At 52.0% G+C, this 18,086-nt stretch overlaps 2 protein-coding genes across 2 annotated transcripts; both read left to right on the forward strand.

Moving 5' to 3' along the window:
- Nucleotides 1-1,362: 1,362 nt before the first annotated feature.
- Nucleotides 1,363-5,475, forward strand: Sertad3 (SERTA domain containing 3). Its single transcript, XM_046440109.2, has 2 exons — nucleotides 1,363-1,521; nucleotides 4,270-5,475. The coding sequence occupies exon 2, from the start codon at nucleotides 4,276-4,278 to the stop codon at nucleotides 4,870-4,872; it is 597 nt and encodes a 198-aa protein (XP_046296065.1). The 5' UTR covers nucleotides 1,363-1,521; nucleotides 4,270-4,275; the 3' UTR covers nucleotides 4,873-5,475.
- Nucleotides 5,476-12,061: 6,586 nt separating this feature from the next.
- On the forward strand, nucleotides 12,062-14,946 carry Sertad1 (SERTA domain containing 1). The gene is made up of 2 exons (XM_046440110.2): nucleotides 12,062-12,211; nucleotides 13,844-14,946. Exon 2 carries the CDS (start codon nucleotides 13,847-13,849, stop codon nucleotides 14,597-14,599), a length of 753 nt encoding a protein of 250 aa, XP_046296066.1. The 5' UTR covers nucleotides 12,062-12,211; nucleotides 13,844-13,846; the 3' UTR covers nucleotides 14,600-14,946.
- Nucleotides 14,947-18,086: the final 3,140 nt, after the last annotated feature.

Genomic DNA, 18,086 nt, shown 5'->3' on the forward strand with positions numbered 1-18,086 from the left:
TGAGTTGCTGAGATTACAGGCATAAGCCACCGCCTGACTTGGAGATGGATTCTTAGAGACGTAGTCTACTTCAGGACGAGGAAACAAACTTAAAGAGCCCTCTTTCTCACTCTCTTTTATTTTTTTTAATTTTTATTTATTTTTTTAGTTGTAGTTGGACACAGTACCTTTATTTTATTTTATTTACTGGCCCTGAGGATCGAACCCAGGGCCTCACGCATGCTAGGTGAGAGCTCTACCGCTGAGCCACAACCCCAGCCCTCTCTTTCTCTTTTTTAATTTTAAGTTGTAGGTGGATACAATGCCTTTATTTAACTTGTTTTTATTTTTATGTGGTGCCGGGGATGGAACCCAGTGCCTCACGCATGCGCGGCAAGCACTCTACCACTAAGCCACAACCCCAGTCACCCATTCTCATTTTTGAGTGCGTGCTATGGAACTGTCATGTTGCTGGTACTGAAGACAAAGCAGCGAAGAAAGCGGACAAAATCCCTTAATTCGTGCTGAGGGAAGACTGGAGCCATTTTAGAAAAACTGAAAGTGAAAGTTTTAGAAAAACTGAAAGTGATGTCTCTAGCGTGGGGGAGAGGCTCACAGGCCAGATCGTGAAGGGCTTTGAGGCAAAAGCTTAAGGAATCTGGAATTTTCAAGGCTGTGGGAAGCCATGAAAAGCTTCCAGCAGCAGAGGGGCCATCCTGAGACGAAGAATGGAGTGCCAGAGGGATTCCACGGGGGACCACCAGAGGCCGTGCTGAGAAGTGTGCGGGATTAAGAAAGGGCTGCAACTTCTTACAGTGTCAGGCAGGGAGGGAGGACCCAGGCAGCGAGGGGGCGGGGCCGTGGTCGCCCAGGCAACACAGGCCGCGCAAAACCATTGGCTAGCGTTTAGCTACATCATCCGCCCCCCCCCACCTCCGCTACAGTGCCAGCCTTAGGAACACCCAGGGCGGGGCCTCTGCCAGTGCTCAGCCCCGCCCGCCTGAAAAGCAGGGAGGGGGGCGGGTGCCTACCGGTCTAACTCGGCAACAGGGTCCCGGCCTGGTATAAAGGGACCGTAGACAGCAATACTGACGATCTTGGTACAAAGACCGTAGCTAAATTGAAGGGAGCGGCTTTGACTGCTCTCCACTACCCTCGGTCCTGGACCCTAGCGATGCAGTTCTGCCCATGACCGCTCGGAATCCTTTAAATGGTCGCGGGCGCAAGAGAGGGGAGGAGAGGGGAGAAGGGCGGGTTGGGAGGAGAGGGGAGTAGGGCGGGTTGGGAGGAGAGGGGAGTAGGGCGGGTTGGGCGGGTAGGGTCTCCGGGCGTCCGACCGTGGCTCCGCCCAGCCAATCGGAGCCCCGCGGTGGGCAGGATTCCAGCCAATCTTGGCTCGCGGCTAGGCTCCGGGGCGGAGCTGGGTGGTTTGAGGCCAGGAGGAGAGGCCCCCGGGAGGTGAGCTAGGTCTCTACTCCGCACTGGTGGGTCGGTACGCGGTAGGCTTTCCTGGAGGTGGTCATTGCGAACCTGGCATCCGAGGTGAGGAGTGGCCACTTGATTTGGGATTTACCTTGGGTTGGGGGATGTAGAGGCGTGCTCCAGAGATTAGTGGAGGTGGGGTCTGGGCGGGAGTGGAGGGCGCAGATTAAAGGTGACTGATAAGGTGTGAAGAGTTTGAGGCCCAGAGACTGAGTTCGCGATCCAGGGCGGGAGGTGAGGCAGGATTTTCAGATGGAGGAAATTTGAAGCTGCGACATGGAGTAATTGGAGAAGCCAGAGAACCCGGGGAAGGAACTTTTGGGGCAGGGTGTCTTAAAGATTCGAAGACAGTTTAGATTTCCCCGATGGGCTGAGTTCGGGGCTCCGTAGTATTCTGGTTAAGGTGTGAGAAATTGAAGGCTGGTATCATGAACATTTGGTGAAACCAGAGAACTAGAGTCAAGGGATCTTAAAGAGTCCAAGACGCTGTGGCGGAGAAGAAGTGCTCACGGAGAGAGTTCAATGTTCGGGTCTTGAAGACGGACGGAGAGTTTGAGCTGAGATCTAGGGACCTTTCAAAGGGGAAAATTAGGAGAGTTTAGGGAGGTCTAAAAATTGATATCCCAGTCGCCCCAACGAGGTGGATATAAGAGCATCTGTCGTCTTTGAATTCCTGGGTCTCTGGACCGGAGAGAAGTCTGGAGAAGAATCCCTTACCTTTTGGGGTTTTAGGGACCGCGGAAAAGCACTTTTAGAGTTGAGCTGGGTGGGGGAGGGGTGTTCCGGGCGTGGAGCTCAGACTCGCCGCCCCGGAGGCAAGAGAGGGCGGGGCTCGCCTGGCGCCCGGCAGCTGGACGTCCGGGTTCCCTTCCCCCCACAACCGGGACCCCTGTGCGCATGCCCTAAGGGCGGTAGGGGCGTGGTTTTGTCCCTTTGGCGAGCGGGGCCCTCTGGGGATTGTAGTGCGAATTCTTGATCTGTTTGTGCGTGGCGGCTATTGGTCCACATTTCCCAGAAGCACCTGGGTCCAATTGGGGCGTTCCTGGGTGCTGAATATAGACCCAGGGAGGGGCGGAGCCTGTGGGACACCAAAGTTTCATTGGGTGGATCGCTAAGGGGCGGGTCTTGGCGTTACTTGAGTTCTAGCAAGTTTTCCTGTGGGGTGCGCTTTGGGGGAAGCTGAAGGCGCTGATGGAAGGAATGAGGAAGGTCCTTTCCCTGCTCTTTGGAGTGCTCCCAGGCAGTTAGGAAAGAGAAAAGGGACAGACTATCCTCCCTGTAAGAAAAACAACCGACAAATAGGTGCACTAACATTCTCCAGGTAGCACGAATAAAACTACTGAACTGGGCGCGGTGGAGCAAGCCTGTAATCCCAGCGACTTGGAGGCTGAAGCAGGAGAAAGGCAATTTCGAGGCCAGCTGGGCAACTCGGAGAGACCCTGTCTCAAAGTGGAAAAAAGGACAGGGGATGTGGCTCAGTGGTAGAGTGCTCCTGGGTTTGGTGCCCAATACAAAGAAAACAACTATTGAGCTGGTGTTGGGGAATCAGTGATAAAGCCTTTGCCTAGTGTGCACCAGGCCTTGGGTTCATCCCCTGCACGATGCAGGGGTGGGGATAGGGTGGATGAAGGGAGGGAGACCGACTATTGAACAAATGAATTAATTCGAACGAATAAATTAATTCTTGTTCATTAAGTACTTTCTGCTGTGTGTTGTGCCTTGTACATATTACACATTAGGTGTCTCCTTGACTATGTGGTGGAAAGTATTTTCACAATCTCCATTTTACAAATGAGTCCCACAGAAGTGACCTCACATCATTTCCCAAGATCACACAACTGAGCAGTGTCCAAGGCAGAGTTCAGACCTGGAATTCTCTACTTCTGATCCAGGTCTCTGTACTCCACACCTATCGGGTGGGTGAGGTGTCTGAAGAAATTAGTATTATGGAGAATAGTTTTAAAACTCTGAAGGACTGGGCTGGGGTTATAACTCAGTGGTAGAGCGCTTGCCTGACTCAGGTGAGGCACTGGGTTCAATCCTCAGCGCTGCATAAAAACAAATAAAATAAAGGTTAAAAAAAAATTCTGAAGGACTTGAGTTGGGATCTTGAGTTACTCTGCAGATGAGGAGATTGATTTTTTAAAAAATATATTTTTAGTTGTAGATGAACAGAATACCTTTATTTTAATTTTATGTGGTGCTGAGGATCAAACCTAGTGCTTCACACATGCTAGGCAGGTACTTTACCACTGAGCTACAACCCCAGCCCCAAAGAGATTGATTCTTATGGATGTAAATTCATTGTTACAGCACACAACAAGCAAATAAGGGATATTCAAACCCAGCTTATGTTTAAAAGTCCACGTCTTGTTTTATTTCTTTTTTTTTTTTTTTTGGTACTGAGGTTGATCCCAGGGGTGCTGTACCACTGACCTAAGTCCCAAGCTGTTTCTACTTTTTGAGACAGGGTCTCACTAAGTTGCACAGATTGGCTTGAAACTTGGACTCCTGCCTGCGCTCAGCTCCCATCTTATGTTCTTAATCACATGCATTTATCACTTTCTTAAATTTGTAGGATTCTGGCTATGTGCATTTTAAAAGTCACTCCCAAGGGGCTAGGGTTGTAGCTCAGTGGTTGAGCACTTGGCTTGCATATGTGAGGCACTAGGTTCAATCCCTAGCATCACATAAAAAAAATAAATAAATATTTAAAAAAAAAAAAGTCACTCCCAATTCCACAGTCCTACCTGGAAAAGTGGGATCCAAATGACCATGTATCTGTACTTGCCCTTCGTTTCTTCATAGAGCATCATGGTGGGAGGCCTGAAGAGGAAACACTCAGATTTGGAAGAGGAGGAGGAGGATGAAAAGTGGGACTGGAGTCCAGCAAGCCTTCGGAGCTGCCAACAAGCTCTGCTACGCATCTCCCTAGACAAAGTCCAGCGCAGCCTGGGCCCCCGAGCACCCAGCCTCCGCAGGCATGTCCTCATCCACAACACCCTACAGCAACTCCAGGCTGCCATTCACTTGGCTCCAGCACCTGCCCTGCCCCCCGAGCCCCTCTTCCTGGGCGAAGAAGATTTCTCCCTGTCCACCACCATCGGCTCTATCCTCAGGGAGTTGGAGACATCCATGGATGAGACAGAAGCACCTCAGAATCCAGTGGCTCCCCCAGGCCTCCAGAACGAAGTGCTTCCCCAACCTGACCCAGTCTTCTTAGAAGCTCTGAGCTCCCGGTACCTGGGGGACTCTGGCCTGGATGACTTCTTTCTGGACATTGACACATCTGCAGTGGAAAAGGAGCCTGCACTGGCCCCCCCAGAACCTCCTCACAACCTCTTCTGTGCCCCAGGGTCCTGGGAATGGAATGAACTAGATCACATCATGGAAATCATTCTAGGATCCTAAAAACTACCAAGGGGACAGAACCCTTCCTCACGGCGGCCTCAGTGGGCTGGATCCCTGGATGCAACTTGTGTGTTTTGATGGGGGCTCCAGATAGTGACTATGGTCTCCTTTCCTCCCATTTCAGGGTTCCACAAACTTACTTGCATGTGTGTGTCTCTGGTTACCCCCGCCTTCTGTGAAGGTGGGTCTTCCTGAATTAATTTATCTGTTCCAAATGCCTTAATGAGACTCTGTTTCTGGGAGTCTGACTTCTCACATTTCTTCTGCCTTTCCTCCAGTTCCCACTCCCCTTGTGACCACTGGGTCCTCAGGGAAGATAAAGTGGGGCCTGTCAACAGTGGCAGGGGTGTGCTGCCAGGTTGCTCTAGAAACCCAGGCTCTGCCTCTTGAGGGAGTGGGAGGGGCTGGTCTCCTTCCCCCAGGCTGAACCCCACTTCCTTGGCAGGACCCCAGCCCCAGCAGCTTCCTGATTCAGAACCAGGCCGGACCACGTGCAATAGGGTGGAAACCAAACTGCTCCATGCCGCGTTATTTAAAAAGAAAGGCAGGGTTTGTGGTGGCTTTTTTTTTTTTTTGATTGTTTAATTTTTTTTTTTATTTTAAATAAAAGTATTTTGAGAGGAGTGGTGTTGCCTTAAGTTTCTAAACTTCATTGGGTGCTGATGGGAGGGACCTGGGAAGTTCCCCAGGCACCTGCACGTTTCCCTGCTAAAGGTAAGGTAGGAGTATCCTTGTACCTAACAGTTACTGAGTGCTTGTTGAGGGTACTGTTTTAACCACTTTATTTGAATTAAGTCCTTTAATCCTACATCCTTATATAGCAGTAAGTACTGTTATCACATTTTCCTTAGAAAACAGATTCAGGGGCTGAGGGAGTGGCTCAGCTGTAGAGTGCTTGCCTAACATGGGCGAGGCCCTGGGCACTACAAAAAAACAAATGTGAAGTTCAAAGGCTAAATCACTTGTTATTCAAGGTCACAGTTGAGGAAGACCAAGGACTAAGGAGACAGGGTTTAAAGTGAGTTGGCCTCCAGAGCTTTCTTGTTTGGTGGTAGTTTTGCCACACCTGGGATGGAACCCAGGGCCTCTGGCATGCCAGGTGAAGTGCCTGAAGGGCCCTGGGCTGAGTTACATCCCCAGCAAAAGCTTTGCCCTTAGCCATTGAGTTTATGATGCTTCTTGATAGATTTAAACTTCCTGTGGAATGGACTGGGGCTATAGCTCAGTGACAAACAGTGTTTGCCCAGCACATGTGAAGCACTGGGTTCTATCCTCAGCACCACATAGAAATAAAGGCATGCTATCCATCTACAACTACAAAAAAAGAAAAAAAAAAGTCAAACTTTTCATTGTTATAAACTATGCTGTTGAGGCCCAGAAGGGAAAGATCATGCGCACAGACATCCACACCCTCCCAGTCCTGAAAGCAGAGCTTTATTTTTTGGTATGGGGATTGAATTCAGGGACACTCAATTCAGGGGCACTCAACCACTGAGACACATCCCCAGCCCCACTCTGTATTTTTTATTTAGAGACAGGGTCTCACTGAGTTACTTGGCACCTCACCATTGCTGAGGCTGGCTTGGAACTTGCAATCCTCCTGCCTCAGACTCCCAAACTGCTGGGATTACAGGCGTGCACCACCAAGCCTGGCTGAAAGCAGATCTTTTTAGGAGACTGCCAGGAAGCAGAGCCCTGCCTGAGTTAAGGAACAGATACTTTGTTTGGGAGTCACAAACCCTGCCTGGACAGAGTGGGGGCGGAAAGAAGGGAGGCCAGAGGGAAGGCAATGTCATACACTCCCGCATGACCATTCCCAGGTGAGTTTATTCAGCATTAGGGACTTTTCTGACCCAGGCACTATGGTGCACACCCATAATCCTAGGTACTCAGGAAGCTGAGGGAGGAGGATTTCAAATTCAAGGATAGCCAAAGCAATGTAGAAGACCCTGTCTCAAAAAGACTAGGGGTGTAACTCAGTAGTAGAGTACCCTTGTGTTCAATCCTCAGGAACCCCCCCCCCAAAAAAAAAAAAAAAAAAAAAGAATAAAGTGACTTTATTCTAGAGTTGCCAGGAGGAACCATACCTAAGTATATCATTGGCGGGCAGAGAAAGGATGAGGATTTTGCCTGTGGTTTCTGGCTCATCCAAATATCTCACCCTGAGGGGGGCATTGTAGTTAAGTTAAAAATTAGACAGGTTACCTGAGGTAGATGTCAATCTAGAGAGAGAGGGAGGAAGTGACTAGGGGGATCTCAAGAAAGCACATAAGGCCTGCATTCCAAGATGGATGCCAATTGAATCATGTCTTCCTGTTCCTGAAATCTCCAGTTATCTCTTGTCCTACTCAGAATAAAACCCCTACTCGACCGAAGCCTGTGTTAACTCTCACTCCTGACAACTTCCCCCTTTCATCTTTCACTCTCCACTCAACTCTATCATGCTGGTCTCTTTAGACCCCAAGCTTATTTTCCACCCCAGGGCCTTTTGCACTTACTAGTAAATCTACCCAGAGGACACTTCCCCACAGCTTCACCAACCCAAACGTCGCTTATCCTTCCTAGCGTGACATGTCCAGGGGTACCACCACACTACCACACATCCTGTTTGACTTTCTTTTGCTTTTTTTCTTTTCTTTTCCTTTTTCAGTACTGGGGCTTGAGCCCAGGGGTACTCTTCCACTGAATCCCTGTCCCCAGCCCCTTTTTATTTTGAGGCAGGGTCTGGCTAAATTGCTGAGGCTATCCTCAAACTTGCCATCCTCCCACCTCAGCCTCCTGAGTTACTGGGACTACAGGCGTGTGCCACCTCACCCTCCTGTTCTCAGTAGCACCTACCTACCCAATCCCAAGTTATTTATTACCCATTTATGATAGCCTCTCTAGCCTCCACCTCTCTATTGGAAACCGAGAGGAGAGACAGTGTTGGGCTTTGCCCAGCTGTATCCTCCCCGACTACCCAGGACATAGAACTATAGCAGGCACAGGTGGGTAACCAAAAATTATTTGTTGACATTGGGGAAAAAACCCCTCCAGACCTTGAATAGCCACCCCTCCCTCCCACCTCTCTTAACTCACCTTTCACACACATTACTCCTTGCTTTAGCCACACTAGTCCCTGCTAGTCCTCAAATGCCATTCTACAGTAATATCTGCTTTACAGAGCAAGATGTGCAGAATGTGTATACGGGGAGCCTGATGCACCCCAGAGACTCAATAATGGCTCATATTTGTTGCATGTCTGCTGTGGGCCGGGCACATGAATAAAATGGACAAGTCCCATTGGCAGGAATGATCATGACAGGAAAGTGAAATAAACATTAAAAAGAAGCTAAAAGCTGGGCGTGGTGGCTCAGGCCTGGAATTCCAGGGGCTTGGGAGGCTGAGACTGGAGGATCCCAAGTTCAAAGCCAGCCTCAGCAACTGAGCAAGGACCTAAGGAACTTAGTAAGACCCTGTCTCAAAATAAAAAAATAAAAAGAGCCATGGATGTGGCTTAGAGTTGAGCAGCCCTAGGTTTTATCCCCAATATAAAAAAAAAAAAAAAAGTTAAAATGTAGACTGTCAGGTGATGATAAATATTGTGGAAGAAGACGGGGAAGTGATAGGGTGTTGCTATTTAGATGAGATGGCCAGTGATGGCTTCACAGAAAAGGTGACATTTAGGTAAAGACCTGAGGAGGTAAGGGGTGAGCCAGGTGATTACAGCTCAGGTAGAGGAAATAGCCAGTGCAAAAGGCCCTGAGGTCAGAGCCTGAGTAGGAGGTCTGAGGGTCAGTGTGCAGGGTCAGGGGGCCAGAGCAGAGTGAGCCGCGGGCCAGAATACCAGGAGAAGAGGTGCAGGAGGTGAGCGGGCAAATCAGGAAGGGTCTGGTGGGAGTTTCAGCTTCACCCTGAGTGACAAGGAAGCCAAGGGAGGATGTTCAGCAGAGGAGGGATGAAACCTGACTCACCTTTTTCTTAGAACTCTCTTTTTGACTTCCCTAAAGAGAACCCAGAGAAAGGGGAATCCGGGAGGTTCTTAGTACCCCGGGCGAAGCCAGGATCAGGAGAACCCCCACTTTCCAGGTGAACGAACTGAAGCCCAACTCCTGCCCTAATGTCGCACCTGTCAAGGAACTGGCCACAGAAGTGGAAAGGCTGGCCCTGCCGAGGGAACCCTGGGGACAGAGTCCACGTTCCCCAACCTGCCTCCTGCACGGTCCTGCGCCGGGGGATGGGCTGGGTCGCTCGCCCCCGGGGCGTGGCACGGAGCTCGGTCCCTCCCACCTGCCCCCTCCGCCCGGGCTGGCCAGCTCGCCCCGGACTCGGGAGGTGGCCGCGGCCGGGAGCCGGCCTGGCGCCTCCTCCCTCCCCAGAGGCCGGGCGGGGCGGCCGGCTGGGGGCGGGACGCTCCCCTGACCACCCTTCTCCCTCCCTTCCTCCCTCCCCAGCTGGCGGTGGCTTCTCCCCGGCCGGCCAGCCGGGCCTGGTGGCTTCGCTTCTGGTTTCCTTTCCCAAGGCCCCGGTCCGCTCTTCCTCCCTCCCCACAGCCTTTGAATTCCTGGCTCCTTCTCCACTTTCTGGTTCCATCTCCAGTGTCACCTCCTCGGGAAGGCTCCCTCGGGGACCACCCTGGCCACAGGCCCCTCTGTCATTCCGTCCTATTTTGTTTTCTTCGAGTCAGAAATTATTTCTCTCGTTCATTCATCTTCCAGGGTCTTGGAATCCCACTGGGAGTGAGGTCCCTAGATTGTGCCCTCCTCCTCGGCATCTCCCAGTCCAGTTACACTGGCCTCCCCGCCAACAGCACCTCAGGGCTTTTGCATGGGCTCTTTCCTTCTCCAAGAGTTTGATTAACTCTCTCATTTCCTAGGGACTCCGCTCAAATGTCACCCCTTCAGAGAACCCCTTTCCCCTCCTCAAAGTTGCACTCCCTTTCATTACGACCTCCCCCGTGCTATGGGTTTCCCTAGCGCTTATCAGCTCCTAAAATACTATGTAATTTAAGTTTATGGTCCATCTCCTCCCACCAGGAATTTTGATCTACAATTTCACTAGCATATCTTCAGTGTCTGGTCCACAGAAGAGGCTCAATGCGAAAGGTTTGTGGATCAGTTTGTGGATCATATTTCTTTCCTCTCTACATCCCCTCCCCTGATCCAGTGCTGTACCCCTGTCATCAACAGTATCCATCCATAATAGGTGCTCAAAAAGTACATGTTAATCAAATGATTTCTGTAAGCTCTTCTTCAGTGTATAGCCTGAAAGAAGCCACTTGGAGACTCTCTGAGCCTCATTTTTGCCAGGTCATAAAAATGGATTGTGGGTAGAATTATGGGATTTGCCTAACAGGAGCCTGGTTCAAATTAGCATCTTTACTCTGTTTTTATTATGAAATTCAAACACATAGAAAAGGGAAAAAATATTCTGAGCACACAAATAGACTCCCAACTGGATTAATAGTTGTTAACATTTTGCTAAATTGCCTTTATCTATACATACACGTGTGTGTTCGGTTTTTATTGGGGAGATTGTTATTGTTTTTGCTAAAACAACAAAAAATAAATTGCAGACATCTTGAAATTCTACCTCCCCCCCACTTTGGGGAATTGAACCTAGGGCCTTGCTCATGCAAGGCAAATGCCCTACCACTGAACTGCACCAGGCATCTCTTAAGAATAAGAACATGGAGCCAGGTGCAGTGGTGAAAGCCTGTAATCCTAGCAACTTGGGAGGCTGAGGCAGGAGGATCACAAGTTCAAAGCTAGACTTAGCAAAAAAGCAAGGTGCTAAGCAACTCAGTGAGACCCTGTCTCTAAATAAAATACAAAATAGGGCTGAGGATGTACCTCAGTGGCCAAGGGCTCCTGAGTTAAATCCCTGGAACCCCCCACCCTAGACAATAAGTAAATAAAAATTTAAAAACAAAATGGGGATGTGTATCATTGGTTAAGCACCCCAGGATTCAATCCCTGGTACATAAATAAATAAATAATAAGAACATGGGGGCTGGGGATATAGCTCAGTGGTAGAGTGTTTGCCTAGCATATGTGAAGCCCTCGGTTTCATTCCCAGTATCACAAGAGAACATGAGATGGTGAAGAGGCACACATCTGTAATTCCAGCAACTTGGGAGGCTGAGATAATTCCAAGTTGGAGGCCAGCCTCAGCAACTGAGAGACTCTGTATCAAAATAAAAAGGGTTAGGGATGTAGCTCAGTCTTAAAGCACCCCTGGGTTCAACCCCCCAGTACCAAAAAACAAAAACAAATAAACAAAACACCCAGACGTTTTTGTTACCCTTATTCTAAAGAGGAAACCCTGAGATTCTAAGGGATTAAAACACTTGCCCAAGATCACATAGCTACTTAGGGAACAGAGACCAAGATGTGACAAGGGATATTCCATTCCCACTTAACCTTTGTACTCTTAACCACAGCTGAATTCAATTGTCCAGCCTTTGCTAAGTCTGGTATAGTGCTCTTCACAGATACAATTTTATTTGAACTTTCCCAATTCGTTTTTTTTTTCTTTTTTCTTTTTTTTTTTTTGGGGGGGGTTGTTTGTTTGTTTTAGGTCCTAGGGACTGAACCAGAGGCACTTAACCGCTACACCCCCAGCCCTTTTTATTTCTTATTTTTGAGACAAGGTCTTACTAAATTACCTAGGACCTCACCAAGTTGCTGAGGCTGGCCTTGAATGTGTGACACTCTGGCCTCAGCTTCCAGAGTCGCTGGGATTACAGGCATGCTCCACCTCGCCCACCTAACTTTGCTAATGCTTAAAAGTTAGGCAAGAGAATCCCCATTTAACAGACTGTGTATGGCGCAGAGAGGTCAAGTATTTTTCCAAGGTCACACACGGAGCGAATAGTGAAACTTGGCGACTCTAGCCTAGAGTGTAGACCCCTACTGAGGCTGTGTACGTAAGAACCTCAATTGCTCGGCTTGACAGGTGCATGAGTAGATGTGAAGAATCTGCACTTTCAAAGGCCGAAAAGCCCCTATGCGCCACCGTCCCACAGGGCAAATAGCCACCGGTCTTTACCCGCTTCCCTGAAGCAGCTACCCGGGCATGCGCCTTGAAGGCAACCTCCCCTCCTTTTGAATCTGCCCCATGCCGGCTCCGCCCATCACCGTCCAGGGCCTATCCCTGGGGTGAAGGGCGGGGCCGCCACGCGAGTGGGCGGTAGCTAAGAGTAGTCAGGAGTCCCGAGTCGTGCTCCAGAGTCAGAGCTGCGTCTCCCGACCCAGGCGCCGGTTGCTGAAGGAGAGCGAGCGAGCGATGCTGCTGCCGCGGCTTTCTGATTGGCTGCGGGTGGCTACCTCTTTGTTCTGATTGGCAGCGAGTGAGCTGGGTATGTAAATAAAGGGGCCTGGGGAAAGAAGGGGTACCGGTGACCGGTCTTTTGGTGTGTTCGATTCCCGGGTCAGACAGATGAGTACCGGGGCTGCCCGGATCGAGATGCCCGGGATCGAGACTCTCGGCTTATACGTGCCGCCTGCCCCAGCCGGGCTGGGTGAATCACGCCGCAGCCCGAGAAGGGGGCGGAGGCGCCGACTCCCTGGCTCCGGCTGCGTGACTCACCCGCCCCCGCCGCCGCCGCTTCAGGAGGAGCCGCCTCCACTGCCTTCCGGAAACGAGGGGAGGCCAGAATCGAAGAAGCGCCGGCCGAGGTCTCGGCCTGCACGGCCCCGAGTGGCAGGCAGAAACCGTAGACAGGACTCGGGGCCGTGTAAAGAGTCAGGGTCAGAGGGACCGGAATCCCCGGGGGAAAGCCGGCCTGGGCGCCGCTAGGGGGCGCCGGGAGTCGGGGGGCGGAGTCGGGGTGGGGGCTGAATTCCTGTGGTTCCGGACTGCAGGTCTTGGGGAAAGGCGGCAAAGATCCAGTTTTGAGTAGTGCGGTGGTTCACCCTTAGGATCTTGCTAGACAACGTACCGGGGACTGGACCCCGCAGTCTTAGTGGCCCCCAAAGTAGGTTGGGCCAGGGGTCCAAAACTCCAGCCGCCCCCCACTCCGGGAAGAGTGTTAGTCCTCAAACGTCTCTCAGTGACAGACCCACGGTGTCCAGCAGGATTTCGCGGCAAGCCCCGTCTCCCGAATAAGCCCTGAATCGAATCGATCAATTTTCTTAAGCCATCAGCATCACAGGTCCCTACTAGTGCAGCAGCCACTGAATGGGTCTCAGGCCCACCCCACAGTCCCCCAGCCCCAAAGGGCATCTTCTGGAAACCTAATCAGCTCACAGCACCACTCCCCTCCCTGCTCGAACCCCCTCAATGACTCCCTGCCACACTCAAAATCCACACTCCTCTTCTGCCTGCTCCCCACCCCCACTTGGACTCCTACTTGTCACACTCTGGACACCAATCACGCTGGTCTTTTTTCAGTTCAGGCTTATCCAGCCTGTGGGTATTTCTTTACTTTTGTTCCCTCTCTTTGGAATATTTTCCTTCATTGTGTCAGCTCCTTACAGGTGCCTATACTGATCATCTCCAGGACCTTTTAAGTATCTTCCCATCCCTATCTGTGCATTTCCTGTATTTGTGTATTATTTGACACATAGTAGACACTCAGTAAATATGCTATACAAAACCAGCTTTGGGGGCTAGGGATATAGCTCAGTTGATATGCACAAGGACCTGGGTTTAATCCCCAGCACCGCAAAAGGAAAAAAAAATGTCAAAATCTGCTTTTTAAAATTATCTTAAAAGGTTGAATATTGGTCATTCCACATGGTCCACTGAAGAAACAAACAAAATAATATTATTGAGTATCAATGAGTAATTACCAGTACAGACAATGTTGTAAGTGCTTTTGGTTTATCTCATTTAATCCTTAAAACTTATAGACATCATTATTAACCATAACTTAAAAGTTCTTTTAGAAAGTCTAGACTCAGGTTAAATAATTTGCCCAAGATCACACGGGCAGGGTGTAAATTCTAGATCTGCTTGCCATAACTGAAGGGCTTCTCCCTCCCTGCAGACAATGCTGAGCAAGGGTCTGAAACGCAAGCGGAAGGAGGAGGAGGAGGAGGAGGAGGAGGAAGAGAAGAAGGAGGAGGAGGAGAAGGAAAAGGAAACCCTGGCAGTGGACGCCTGGTGGCTGGATCCTGGCCACCCAGCAGTGGCACAGGCACCCCCAGCTGTGGCCTCCAGCTCCCTCTTTGACCTCTCTGTGATCAAACTTCACCACAGCCTGCGACAGAGTGAACCAGACCTACGGCACCTGGTGCTGGTGGTGAACACCCTGCGGCGTATCCAAGCATCCATGGCACCCACAGTTGTCCTGCCATCTGTGCCCAACCCACCCCCGGCCCCCAGCATGGATGATAACCTGCTGGCCAGCTCTGATGCCGCCCTCTCAGCCTCTGTGGCCAGCCTCCTGGAGGACCTCAGCCACATTGAGGACCTTAACCAGGCTCCACAACCACCAGCAGATGAGGGGCCTCCAGGCCGCCCCGTTGGAGGAGCCCCACCCAGTTTGGGTGCCTTGGACCTGCTAGGCCCAGCCACTGGCTGTCTGTTGGACGATGGGCTCGAAGGACTATTTGAGGACATTGACACCTCCATGTATGACAGTGAACTTTGGGCACCAGCCTCTGAGGGTTTCAAACCTGGCCCTGAGGATGAGCCAGGCAAAGAGGAGGCTCCAGAGCTGGATGAGGCTGAGCTGGACTACCTCATGGACGTGCTGGTGGGCACACAGGCGTTGGAGCGGCAGCCGGGGCCAGGGCGTTGACCCCCAGGACTGGGATGGTTGTCTGGCACCTGAATCGAGCCTGATGGCTGGACCAACCCCCCTTGGAAAGACATAGCTGGCTCCTTAGCACAGATAGGGGGGCTTGGGCCACTTTGGAGAGAATGAATCCAGTCCTGGGCACATTACATGTGTCCTCTTTTGTTGAGGCTGGTGGAAGAGGACTGACCCCTAGTGATGGAATGACAGGGCCTGGTGGCTGGAGTGTGATTGGGTCAGGCCCCATGCTGGACTGAATCCTGTGGGGTCACAGTCTGGACTATTCCTTCCCTAATATAGGAGGAGATAGCAACTCATTTTTTGAAATTAAAACCAGGCCCTAGGAAGTCTCCAGTCTGTGTTTCTTTGTCTCTTCTAAGCACTTGACATGTTAACTTAATCCTATAGCAACCCCACAAGATGGGGATTCTTATTATGATCCCCATTCTACAGGTGAGAAAACCAAGGCTCTGGGAGGTCATCATGGGGGAGGTGGGTTTCACATCATGAACTTTACTACTGAACTGAGCCCAAAAGCTGGCTAACTAGTTTGGCAACTGGCCAAACTCCCCAGAACATACTCAACTTGGTTTGCATTTTGCCTGTGTGTGCAGAAGCCCCAGGCCACTTTTAAAAAATGAACCTAGTCCTTCCTTGTGTACCTTGAGGGGAGAGGGGGAGGAGGTCCCCAGAGTGGCCCAGAATTGAAAACAACACAAAGCTGGAGGCTGGACAGAGCTGCTTCTGAGAGCAATGACAGTTCTCCAGGAACCTGGTGAAAGAGGGGGAGGTGCCCGCCAGTTTTTCAAAATAAAACCCACTCCACGTCTCTCTTTGGGGAAAGGACAGGGCACTTTAGAGGCCTCCAAAATAAAGTCCCCAAGCTTGGTGGCTGGACCGAAGGGAGGGCCCTCAGGGGCAGGCAGGCAGTTGGCTTTCCTTGTAGAAGAAACCCAGGCCCAGGCAAGCCGGGGCCACCTGCCTGACTGCCGGCGTGATAGGCTGGCCGGAGCGCGCCGGGTGTCTGCGGCCGCCCCCGCGGTCCAGCCGCATTCCTGGCCCTGCTGGGAGGGGCCGCACACTCACAGGCCTGGCACGGGACCCGGGCTGCGTCCTTCCTGGCGGCCGTGGGGGCAGGGCAGCGCTCCGGGTGCCGGGCACTGCGGGGGGGAGGGAGTGTCGCCGTGGACGCGGCGGGCGGGGGACAGGGAGGAGCGGAGGGCTGGACTGCGACCCGGGAGCCCCCGCTGGGCTGAGTCGCCGAAACGCCGGCCGGGGGACAGCAAAACGTGGGCCGACCCCGGTGCCTCCCCGCGGGCCGGAAGCTTCGGGGAGCGGCGGCGGGATGAGCCGGGGGAGGCGGCGAGCTGCGGCGGCCCCCGGGGCCGGGAAGGGGCGGGCAGAGCGCGACTTCCTGGAGGAGCAGAGGAAGCGGTGCCCATTTCTGGAAGTGGAGGAGGCGGGCTGGACCGGCGGGTGGAGATGACCTTAGGGAGCTGGTGCCTAGATGGAGCGTGTTTCGGGGTCCTGACTCCAATCCCTGGTGACCCCCAACGCCTGGGCAACTGGACTCCGGCTTTTGTCCCAGATGGAAATCTTGGGGGCCTAGGCTGAGCTCAGCAGCGCCCCCTGGTGTCCAGTTTGGAGTTCTGTGTCCTGTGCGGAATGGGGGTGTCAGCCAACCCCAGACCTCTGTTTACAGCATACTGGGGCTTGTTTCTTGAAATCTCTGGGGGCCAAACTGGGGGTAGTCTGTGAAACCCATAGATGCCGCTAGCCAGCCCATCTATGAAAGAGGCATGGTCCAGGCACAGAGTAGGTACTCAGGAATCTTTGCTGAATAAGGGAAGGTGAAAGAGGAGGGAAGGAGTGAGGAAAAGGTGGCCAAGGACAGTGGACCGCACTCTCCTAGGTGTCAAGGAAGTATTTGCAGAAGGGAGCTGGCCTGGGGGGTGTCATGGCCAGAATACACAAAGGCCCTGTGAAAAGCAGTGGCAGCGCCAGGACTGGCATCTCAGTTCAGAATGGTGTGGGCCCTGGAATCTGCTGGCTGAGGTGGTGTGGCCTCCTAGGGTCGAGCTTGAGGGTGGAGTGGCACACCAGAGTCTATGCAGCCATCCAGGGGGTCAGACCTGGGGAAGGAGAAGCAGGTCCTCAAGCCCTACAGGCCCATCATAAACCCAAGATGCCAAAGGGATGGAATCAGGGCTGATCTAGCCCATGAGGTGCTTTTGTGCAAAAGACACACCCCTTCCTCAAGGCACTTGGCCTCCACCTGCCAGAAAATTGTCATAATAAGTATGTGAACCCATAGCACCTGAAACACACCTCTTAAATATGGAACCAACGTGCAGTGCACAACCTGTGCAACTTTACCCAGAGGCACTGGAGAAAGGGTGCGTCGCTGGCTAAACAGGCACAGTGAAAAACATGCTACAGAAATGATGCTCACAGATGCTATTGAATCAATGAGAGAAAGAGAAGAGGCTGTGCTTGAAAGCCAGACCTCCTGGGTTTAACCCAGCTTTGCCAATCTGCCTCTTAACTTCTCTGGGCCTCCAAGTCCTCATCTATAAACTGCGACAATAATAGTGTCCACCCTAAAGGGAGGCTGTTCTTGGGAAAAGGGAAACAGCATATGCAAGGGCTAAAGGGTAAGGGGCCCTACAACATTTTCAGGATTCTCTAAGTTTCTGGGTTTGGCTGGAAGAGGGGTCTAGGAAGAGGCTCCGAGCTTTAGCCAGGGGGCCAGGACATAGTCCTCTGGGACTCTGACCAGGGTCTGGGGTTGATGCTGGAGGTCAGGAAGGGCCATGGTGGATGCACTGGGCTTGGGGGGACCCTAGGGGAAGGCGTGGAAGCTGCTGGGCTCCTGGGACTGAAGCTTAGTGGAGAGGGTCAAGGAGCAAAAGTGGACAGGAAGGGTGGGGGCAAGGGAGACATCAGTGCCCCCCAGCTGGACTGGGTGGGGCCCAGCAGTGTGGCGGGGCAGGGCAGCAGCTCTCCTCTGCTCAGGCTGGCTCTGAGAGGGTGATCCATGAGGAGCTTCTACCTCCTTCCCTGGCCCCACAGGATGTCCTGTGTTTACTGAGGTGGCCTTGACCGGAACCAGGACATTGGTGCCACCCCCTAAACTCAAACTTCCCATGGCCACACCCTCTTGGGTGAGGGAAAGCAGGAGGGAGGGAGAGGAGGGAGAGGGAGACGGGGGGGGGGGGGGGGGGGGGGGGGGGGGGGAGAGAGAGAGAGAGAGAGAGAGAGAGAGAGAGAGAGAGAATATGAGACAAAGAATAAGGACAGAGAGAAAGGGAGGAACCAAGACCTGGACAGAGACACACCACACCATTCATGATAAAAACCCACAGCAAACCAGGAAAGGAGGTTTCCTTAATCTGAGTAAGGACATTTACCAAAAAAAAAAAAAGTACAACTAGCATCCATTTTTATTTTATTATTTTTTAAGATGTGGTCTCACCATGTGGCCTGGGCT

Source organism: Marmota monax, unplaced genomic scaffold (genome assembly GCF_021218885.2).
Source record: "Marmota monax isolate L192 unplaced genomic scaffold, Marmota_monax_Labrador192_F-V1.1 WCK01_AAM20220418_F8-fsc00228, whole genome shotgun sequence".
Lineage (NCBI taxonomy): Eukaryota > Metazoa > Chordata > Mammalia > Rodentia > Sciuridae > Marmota > Marmota monax.

Bases quoted from the DNA above. Each gene is read 5' to 3' on its own strand.
- Sertad3 (XM_046440109.2), top strand. From the start codon at position 4,276: ATGGTGGGAGGCCTGAAGAGGAAACACTCAGATTTGGAAGAGGAGGAG.
- Sertad1 (XM_046440110.2), top strand. From the start codon at position 13,847: ATGCTGAGCAAGGGTCTGAAACGCAAGCGGAAGGAGGAGGAGGAGGAG.